Genomic DNA, 10,243 nt, shown 5'->3' on the forward strand with positions numbered 1-10,243 from the left:
GTTGAAAATATTTTGATTTTCAAACGTCAGTGCTGCGGAGCAGTAATTTATGATACCATTTAATGAACTAATGCTTTAAATTAAATTTAATCCAGCTTAGGCTCAGTTACCTACAACCTTTTTGGTGTCAAATTTTGTCCCATCTCGTTAGTCGTTACGGCACAAACCGCGACATAGGAAATTATTGTCCAATTGTTATATATATCTCTCTCCTTTAAATCTCTCGAGTCCGCCACAAACAGATTTTCCAGTTTTTATATATATCTCGTTTTGGCCATTTCACTTTTCAGCTGATGCTCTCTCCTTTTCCCGGAGCCAAAAGTTCCATGGCGGCAGCCGGAGCTTGTCTCTTCCCGCCCGTCTTCTCCCCGGCTCGCCGTCGCCGGACCGAAGCTTCGGCCGCCGCCGGCTCCAATCAGAACCCGAGGCTCAGCTCGTCGTCCGCCCGCAGATTCGCCGTCTCGACGGAGCACGTGTCGTCCGCAGCAGCGACTGCAACTACCTTTCCTTCACCGAGGCCGGTCGGTTTCGGCGAGAACGGGAGGAGCCCCGAGAAACATGGAGGAACGGCGAGCGACCAGAGCTCTTCGTCGCCGTTCATGGAGGACGTGGAGCTGGAGAGCGGGCGTGAGAGGCTGAGGAGGTTCTTCGACGAGGCGAAGGATCTGACCAGGCCGGACGGCGGACCGCCTCGCTGGTTCTCTCCTCTGGAGTGCGGCTCTCGCCTGGAGAAGTCGCCGCTGCTTCTCTATTTGCCTGGTGAGTTCCCTCGAGGCCGGCGTTGTAACTAACTTAACGTTCTTGCTCGCCTTTGGTGGTTCGTCGTTGAAGTCATCTGAGGGGACGCTTTTGTGATGCCGACCATGAACTCTTTTCCGCGAGTAAAATTTAGCAATGTCCGTTTCTTCAGTTGTGGAGTTGCTGATGTGCAGCCTGATGTTGGAGCCTTTTCCGCTTTTTCGCACAGACGTCGCTTTAATCTAATCATAAGCTGTTTGGTTTCCTTCTGAATTCGTCATGTTTCTGCGAAATATATTTGGCCTTAATGGGAGGCTCACTGCTTTCTGTTCCCCGATATGTTGTTTCTCAGGACTCGACGGCACTGGAGCTGGGCTTACTTCGCAGTACAAAAAGCTCGGGAAGTGAGCATTCCTACTCTTCCTCGGTTATTCGATCTTTCCAGTTTAGCATTGAAATTTCAGCATCTAATTCTGCTTATCGCCGAGATGCATCAATCATCTCTACACTATACTCTCGAGCACCCTGGTTCTGAGCGCCCACCTGAACTTAATAAGGAAAAGAAAGAGCGGGAAAAACAATAGCAGTGTTTGGCAACATAGGGAGCTAGTTTGTTTATGAACAAACGACCTCAGTCCCCTTCCAGCTAGATCAATTATGGGGTCGCACAGTTTTGAAATCTTAGAATATAATTACGTCAAACCGAAGCAGAATGCCTTCTGTTTAGACGGATTTGCCTGTTACATATTAGAGATATGACAAATCAGTTCTCTTTTCTCTTTTGTAAAAAATCTGATGAAATTCGTTCACTCCCTGTTCACTGTAGAAGATGTGGTGATTGCTGCACTTTACATAAGGTTAAAAGCTCTTTCATCTCTCTCCTGAGCTTGGATGAAGTGAGATGAGTCAGACAGCCAGTGTTACCCTACTGTTCTCGGTGGGCTACTCTGGCTATTCATAACAAGACAATCTGTTTCCTGCAATAGATGACATACTTCACTATTTAATGCAGCAGTAAATGGCTAACTAGACAAATGTTTTTATGTATGAAGGGTGTTCGACATTTGGTGCTTGCACATCCCAGTCATGGATAGAACGTCATTTCTAGGTCCTCCTCTTTCTTACTCTCTCTAACTGCTTTGCCAATTCTAAATATATGGTAACAATCTGAAGACCATGTCATCCATAGTTAACAATTTAATTGCCATTCTTTTTAACTCCATTATGTGGCAAAAGCTTATTGTGTTATTCTGGAGTTGTAATACAACAAATCCAGGTTTCTACAGATGCTTGAATTATCTCATCTCAATTCCATATGTGTTGATAACTTCTAATCAATTTGCATGGCTCAGACCTGGTGAGAATGGTTGAGAGAACAATAAAAGCAGAGACCGACCGCTCTCCCAATAGACCTATATATCTTGTTGGAGAATCATTGGGAGGATGCCTTGCATTAGCTGTCGCAGCGCGCAACCCTGACACTGATCTTCTATTAATCTTGGCTAATCCAGGTGAGAAACAATTTCTAGTGAAGTTAAATAAATACAACAGGATGAGGAAATCAGGTTATTATATCAATTCAGAAATGATTGGTTTTCTAACTCATATCTCTGGAAAACAAAGGAGACAGGAGGCTTATGTATGTGCGGCCTTTTCTTGTGGTAAATGAAATGCTGTATGTGAGTTATGCAGTGTCCACATTAAATTATGTAGGATTAAGGCTTATCTTCATTTAGAACCTCTGTCAGTTGTGGCAGCTTTGCTTATTAAGTGAAAAACACCGAACATATGTTTTTGCAGCCACATCTTTTGACAAGTCACAAATACAACCTCTATTACCTTTGCTGGAGTTAATGCCGGAACAGTTGCAGCCAAGCTATCCTTTCATCCTGAGTTTGATGGCAGGTTTGCATTGCTTCTTGTTCTTTGTATTTTACAACACTTTTCCATGTAATGCAGGAAATGTTTCGGGTTTATTTTTTTCACTTCTCTATAGTGTATCAGGCTACTGACTTATGAAGCATGATAATATACAAATCTACAATTGAGGTCTAGGAAATGTAAGTAGAGAGAAAAATCTTACTGAAGAAACTTTTTGAGACCAGCTGCCTCCTTGAGCCAAGAAGCAAGGGGCAAAGTTTGATGCTTGGCTGCAGTTACATCATCATGTTCGATATAGTGACTGCTTACTAATCTTAGATGATTACTGTATCAATTGTTTATTGAAAACCTCTGGGCATGTTTGCATTCCGACTAATTGAAAGTAAGTGTTATTGGAAATTTTGACTTCAAAAACTACTGAATTACTGAGGATAGCCTGGCCATAGTTGCCTGCTAATGTCACAGCTAGCATATTTGTGTATTTAGCGAACCTTTCTATTCAGCTTCTCTCTCTTTGCCAAAGTTCAGCAATTTGTGGTGCTACAATTACAGGCGACCCTCACAACCTCTGTTTCATAGTTTTAGATGATGTTGCCCATTTTTAGGAATACCTTGTTGCTTGCTGATGGTGAAAAGGGGCACTGTCTGCTGTGTAAACGTGTTGGGGTGGAGCTAGTAATGAAGTGCTTCTGAAGTGAGGAGATAGTTTGGGCACACTTAGTAGTTAGTACCATAAATACCTGGCTGCAGCCATGCTGTAATTTTCTCCACTTATTCCAATTCATTTCTGGCAAAAACAAGGTGATCCTTGGAGGACGTTCAATGCTAGCACAGAAAAGGGGCTTCCTCCACAGCAAACAGTTGGAGAGCTATCAAAGGACTTATTGACCATGCCATCTTACATATCTGTAAGCTAAACTGTGGCCATCATCTTTGTGAGACTAGCATGCTTTTTTGCGATTTATTTTCCTTGAATTCAAGTGATGAGTAGAACTCTTCCAATTAAATTTTCTTCAGACATGAACAATGGTCTAGACGTGCGCTATTTATATCCACTGTAATTTTTTGCTTTGAAAAGGATTCATGGAAAAATTTGCAGGTTCTTGCTGATATTCTCCCAAAAGAAACACTTCTGTGGAAGCTTCAGATGCTTAAATCGGCTTCGGCATATACAAATTCACGCATTCATGCTGTCAAGGCACAGACTCTACTTCTTACAAGGTCCTTATTTTACCCTTTTCTGTCAGATCTCATACAATTTGATGCTGGGAGATTGGCTTTATGATGGTTATGAAGAATTTGGCAGGGCTGATATTGCGAGCCAGTCTTATTGCTATCTCTCACATCTCCCAAATAGCAAGGAGGGAACATGATACTTAGGGGTGATTGGGTCATAGGGTTTGGACCTAGACCCTATATCCAACCTTGTTATTACCGGTTCCTTTTTTTGGACCCTATATTCGACCCTGTTTGTATTGGACCTTGTACTCAACCTACCTTGTTCTTCCGATTCAGTTCCAAGGTCAATCCTGTTTCCACTGGAACTGTTTTGCAATCTCCCGATATCCTATATGACTTCGAATTTTATATTAATATGCGAGAAAATAATGTTATCCTCTTAATTTGTATTGAAACATTAAGCACTTGTAATAAATAAATACATGAACTTTTTGACTAAATGAAAATTTAAGGATCCATAAGGTTAATTATAATAAATAAAATTATAAGGCAAATAATTAGCAACGGACATAGGTTTAATATTAGTCTTATTCTTACAACTACTACATGAAACTACTCATTTATGCAAGCATAACTCCTCCTACAAAAGAGAAATTAGGCGAGCCAATTCATGTGATACACAAGAATTTGGCAATAACGAACACCGTTCGTCCATTGGATGGTGCGAGAGGGAGCCACTGAGGGAGGTAAGCAAGTGAGGAAGAGGAATGACAAATGAGGAGTGCCGTGTGTGTTTGAGAGAGCCAAGAGGAAAAACGTCATGTGATTGCGAGAGTAAAAATAAAAATCAGGAGAAAAAAAAAGGGTTTTGGATTTCTACTTACAAAATTGGTTTGGGAACTGGTTCCAAAACCAGTCCAGGAACCGGTTTCCGGGTGGGTAATCACTTGGAATCTGTTCCCGGACCGGTTTAAACCATTTCCGAATTTTGGGAATCGGTTTCCGGACCAGTGTCAACAGGAACTGGTTCCCGACCCTGTTTTCCAGGTGGGCCGGTCCTGGAACTAGGTATACCCGGTTCAGTTGCACACCCTAATGATAATGGCTCATTGATATATCATTGCAAAGGCAAATGAGAATCAACTAGTTATACTTTTGTTGATTATCATTGAATTCTTTTTAACCATCAAGCTACTAATATGCTGAGTTTGCATAAGTCCTTTGGTAAAGCAAACTAAATGGTTTCTCTCACATGTTTGTGAGACTAATATGAAAAATTTCTTGCACGGATGTATAATCAAGTAAAATCTGCATCTTCCAATTAGCAGCTTAAACATATCTGCATTGGAGAATCATTTACTTGGGCCAGAAATGCCAAAGAAAAGAGGGTAATTAGAGTATTTAAGGCATATGGATGAGCCCATCCACATGTCAAAGACATTAACTCATTATCTCGAGTACAGATATTAGATAGTGGAAACAGGCAATACAGTGCAACCACTACTAGCGCAGTGGATATCGTCTCAAAATTCTTTGGCAGAGTTGAAGGCTACAGCCTCATCTGGAAGAACTTTGATGAGTTTTCTTCAACTAGAATTTAAATTATTGTCTTAATTCAACTGCATAGAGTCATTTAGTAAAATCTATATAACATTGGCTTGTGGAAAACCCATCACTGTGGAGAATTGTCCACTATTCAGAGGAAGGGTCATTGTAATCCTTCATTTTCTTTGCCTGAACCAACTTGATTTCGTGAGCAGCATGATCGCTATATCTCCTTCCTTTTTTCGTTGTTATCTGCTTATGAGGTGCTTGGTCTCTGTTAAACGTCTTCAGCGTTCCCTTTTGTCCCCTTTCTTCAACCTTTATTTCTGAAGAAATACAAACTTATCATTTAAAGTTGTGATCGTCATGTATTTCTTTGAGGCAAAAGTGCACTAACTTTAATTGGGATTTGTAATTCTAGTGGGAAGGATCAACTATTGCCAAGTCTAGCAGAAGGTGCTAGACTAGAAGATGCACTGCAGAGATGTGACCTCCGTAAATTTGATGACTGTGGTCATTTCCTTTTCTTGGTAGGTCTCTCTTTCCAGAAGCTAGAATGATGCATGAACTACTATCTCATATGTGTCTTGTGATTTCAATAGAAAGGAGAAGGAAAGCACCCTTGTGTCGCCACAATCCTTTGTAGCTTGGTTTGCCATATCAAGTGAAAGTGTCACAAATGAGAACACTATAGAAACTTGCTGCTAGTCTAGAGTGCTCTCCTTCCTGGATGACTATTCGACTTCTGAACTTCCTATATCTCCAATCCAAGAATTTGTGTTCTTCCTTGGTGAAATTTTGCAGAGCCATTAATATTAAAATTACTCCTTTAATTGATATTTCAACAGCTATTCTGCAGTAAGCCACAAGATAATCATGCTGAGTCTTTTCTGCTGACTAGTAAATCTGTTAATGCTAGCTTTACTCTGCTCTTCGATGATCATCCTTTATCTATTTTTGGAGATATTCTTTCTTGCTGATCACTAAATTCTAGGTCAAAAAATATCAGTACTTTCTTTTCAATTAATAACCATGGCTATCAACTCTATTTCATGAGTATGTGATCCCAGCACAACTGCATTGTAATTGATGTTTTTCCATTGGATGAATGATGGCACTGCAGAATCATACTAATGAGGCTGTATACCCTACTAACCACTGCGCATCAGAAATATGATGCAGTTTAGCTTCATTGAAGCATTCTGTTCACTGTTACAGAATTGCATTCTGCTTTTTGCGGCTGATATGGGTTTAGCTTTATCTGATGAGGGGTAGTGTCATTCTTCTATTTTGTTCTTTGCATGCAGGAAGACGGTTTTGATTTGGTTACCATAATTAAGTGCCTTAGTTTCTACCGTCGTGGAAAAAGTCTCAACTATGTTTCAGACTACCTGCCGCCAACCCCTGCTGAATATAAGAAACCATGTGAATCAAACAGGTAAATTTTTTTTGTCCGAGGGTAAAAAAGATAGCAGTTTAAGACACCTAGGAAGTTCACACGAATAGTGTTCTGGGTACTTAATCCAGCGTTTTGTCCGTGAGAGACCTTATGACATGATCCTCCCTAGTACCCACGCATATACTATTCTAAAGGTTCAGTGAAATGAAGCTCACAAAAGAAGTGTGTTGTATCGTCAAAGCAAAATATTTACAGTTTGTTTCCATAGCAAGATCGTGTCCTCTTTAACGGAGTTCCTACTTTGGATTTGTTTTCAACCTTTAGATTATTCTTACCTGACAATTTGCATAATCTTAGATGGTTTGATGAGATAACTGGCCCAGTGATGCTGTCAACCTTAGAGGATGGGAGGATTGTTAGAGGTCTGGATGGAATTCCATCAGAAGGGCCAGTTCTATATGTTGGCTATCACATGTTATTGGGACTCGAACTGGTTCCTATGGTTATCCGATTCCTAAATCAGAGGAACATACTCTTACGAGGGATAGCACATCCTATGCTCTTTGAGAAATACAGAAAAGGACAAACGCTTGAGCCGGCGTTTTATGACACTTTCCGGTTGATGGGTGCGGCACCTGTTTCAGGGACCAATTTGTTCAAACTTCTTTCGTCAAAGTCCCATGTCTTACTCTATCCAGGAGGCATGCGTGAAGCGCTTCATCGTAAGGTACTAGTGCTAGAACCTTATGTACTGCCAATGTCAGACGTTATCTATACCTCAGGTGTTATCCATGGTGACATTACCATATCGTACTATCTAGAGTGTGCATGTTTGTCCCACATGCACAAGGACATACTTAATATTCGTGTTTACTTGCTGTATCTGAGATAAAAATCTGTCTCTACATCGGAACTTGAAGCAATGACGTGTAATTGCCAGGGTGAAGAATACAAGCTATTTTGGCCGGAGCAGTCTGAGTTTGTCAGGATGGCAGTTCGCTTTGGAGCCAAAATAGTGCCTTTTGGTACCGTTGGAGAAGATGACTTTGGTGAAGTAAGTCCGTGAGTTATTGTAGAGCTTTGCGCTCCCATCATAATGTTTTGGTTTTCTTTAAATGCTTATGTGTTTTGCTGATTGAGTGTGTTTTGTGACTAAGCAGACAGCATATTTAGAGCTGGATGCTCTTATTTTTCTTGCATGCAATGATTTTTGCTGGCAACTGCCGTAATTACATCTGAAAATCTTTGACTATATTGATGGAGATGCCAGAACTTTGTGCAGAGCTCTTAAAAGGATAGCATCAACTGAATATTGCTTTCAAATGGTTTCATATTATCTTCAAGCGTAGATGCATTCTTTTTTCCTAGATGTAAAAAATTGGATCTTGACCTGTTAGTTGCATGAATGTAGACAGAGGACTTTTTATTCCACGGAACATCAATAATTGCACATAAATACAACTCTGTTAACTTCATGTGCACATGATTTGGTAGTGTAACATTCTGCAGATGTTCTCGAGTCAATGTCCACATAATTGTTTAATCTAAATTTTGCACCTGGCAGGTCTTTTTCGATTATGATGACCAAATGAAGATCCCATATTTCAGGGACCAGATTCGACAAATGACGGAAGAATTTGCAAAAGTGAGGTATGATAGTCCAGCGGATTCCAACTCGTTTTTCTTTTTCTTGTGAATTTACCCACAGTCCCTATTATCCTAGTCTATTTGCGATGAGCAAAGACCTTTTGCATGACTTTGACAGGACTAACGCAACGGGAGAGGTAGCCAATCAAGATGTGCACCTTCCTTGGGTTCGGCCAAAAATTCCTGGGCGGTTCTATTATTATTTCGGGAAACCAATAGAAACAGCAGGTATGTCCATTGCTGCAACCTACTTTCCGATTCTTGGAATTAGCGTCTCACATCAAACTGTCATCTCTAAAGAATTCGCATGCGTGAATGGAGATGAAGCTGTCCTTAAATCTATCCATGCACTCATCCATCCTGTCACTCCTTCGATTTCCATTGCATTACTCATGTTCTTATGCTCGATTATTAGTGCTCTTTTTCTTTTTCACTTTTCTGCTTAAAAAAGCCTCATACATTAGCCAATAGTATCGACGTTGATCATGAAGCTGCAATCTTCACTCCCAATCCTAAAGCGCGCAATTGTCTGTTGGTAGTGATATTTGATTCGACTTTAGATTACATGTTTACGTGTTTGTACACCCCTGAAGGGAGGAAGCAGGAATTGAAAGACCGGGAAAAATCCCATGAACTGTATCTAGAAGTCAAGTCGGAGGTAGAGCAATGCATGGCGTATCTGAGAGAGAAACGAGAGAACGATCCTTATAGAAGCATCTTCTCCCGATTGATGTACCGAGCCACACATGGTTCCACATCCGAAATTCCAACATTTGAACTGTGATCGGAACCTCGCCGTATTGCTTCAACTTACTCCAGACTAGTGTAGGCCACACAAGTTTTCACTGTACAGCATAGCCGGGTCTTCGGTCGATTATTATTTCTCAAAGGAAGGAGAACTTTGACATTCTTTGGAGAACACTATCGAGGGAAGATAAAAGATGCTGCAAGTACGTCTTTGACATTTGTTACATGGGACATGTCAATATTATTCGACAAGAACAAAGGTTTCTGAGATTTCGGATCTGTGACATCCACAATTGCTGCATTCGAAGTAGCTCAGGAGCTCCCAGTCTGAAGAACAATCATGGATGGGCTTCCGTTCTTTGCCTTCTGCGGCTCTTTACTGAAGCGTTTCCTTAACGTTCATCTTATAATTTCAGAAGTAAAAGAGCAGCTTTTTGCCTTCAGAACTGGTGAATGTAAATTATGGATGCGCTTCTCTATCATTCTCACCCCATCCATTTGAATTGAATTCGGGCATTTCTTCCTCTCTTTATGTGATTATCCATTTCTGAAATCATTGGGGTCATCCACTTCACACCACAACGACTACCGAAACGCACGATATAACCATCACTAGGTCAAGTTACCTGTCATTGATGTGATTATAGACTAAGCGGTTGAGCTCTCATAGTTTCAACTTAGCGATCAATTGAGGCGCGTTTGGTAAAGATTCTGTTCCCGGGAATAAATTCTAATCGGCAAAAGAACGTTTCAAATGCCATAACTTGGCATAAAGGGACACTTAAGTGTCATAACTTATAAAAAGTACACTTAAGTGCCACATTCAAAGAAAAACGAATCACTTAAGTGCCACTTTGGCCAAAGTCCGGCCAAAAGGCTAACGTGGCATTTTTCCAGCGAAGCGAGCCCAAAATGACACCGTTTTGCACACTAACGTGATCAAATATTACAAAAACGGCGTCGTTTTGGGCTGATGTGGTAAAAAATAATATAAAAATTAATTAAAAAATAGTGAAGTGAAGTAACTTTTTAGCTTATTAAAGAGTTCTACAAAAAGAAGAAAGGAAAAGAATACGATTATTAATAATGATTGGGTGTTCAAAACGG

At 40.6% G+C, this 10,243-nt stretch overlaps 1 protein-coding gene across 1 annotated transcript; it reads left to right on the top strand.

The window, feature by feature from the left end:
- The first annotated feature begins 254 nt into the window (after positions 1-254).
- LOC104419113 (acyltransferase-like protein At3g26840, chloroplastic) lies at positions 255-9,660 on the top strand. Its single transcript, XM_010030654.3, has 14 exons — positions 255-759; positions 1,091-1,142; positions 1,791-1,846; positions 2,091-2,249; positions 2,539-2,643; positions 3,421-3,527; positions 3,719-3,840; positions 5,765-5,873; positions 6,651-6,781; positions 7,100-7,469; positions 7,683-7,796; positions 8,307-8,392; positions 8,508-8,617; positions 8,983-9,660. Exons 1-14 carry the CDS (start codon positions 294-296, stop codon positions 9,171-9,173), a joined length of 2,178 nt encoding a protein of 725 aa, XP_010028956.2. The 5' UTR covers positions 255-293; the 3' UTR covers positions 9,174-9,660.
- The last annotated feature ends 583 nt before the right edge of the window (positions 9,661-10,243 follow it).

Source organism: Eucalyptus grandis, chromosome 9, assembly GCF_016545825.1.
Source record: "Eucalyptus grandis isolate ANBG69807.140 chromosome 9, ASM1654582v1, whole genome shotgun sequence".
NCBI classification, from domain to species: Eukaryota; Viridiplantae; Streptophyta; class Magnoliopsida; order Myrtales; family Myrtaceae; genus Eucalyptus; species Eucalyptus grandis.

What these genes read in the sequence shown, in the direction of transcription:
- LOC104419113 (XM_010030654.3), top strand. Translation starts at nt 294, where the DNA reads ATGCTCTCTCCTTTTCCCGGAGCCAAAAGTTCCATGGCGGCAGCCGGA. An exon ending in GTGGTCATTTCCTTTTCTTG is followed by an intron (nt 5,874 to 6,650) that starts GTAGGTCTCTCT and finishes CTTTGCATGCAG; the next exon opens with GAAGACGGTTTTGATTTGGT. An exon ending in GTGAAGCGCTTCATCGTAAG is followed by an intron (nt 7,470 to 7,682) that starts GTACTAGTGCTA and finishes TGTAATTGCCAG; the next exon opens with GGTGAAGAATACAAGCTATT.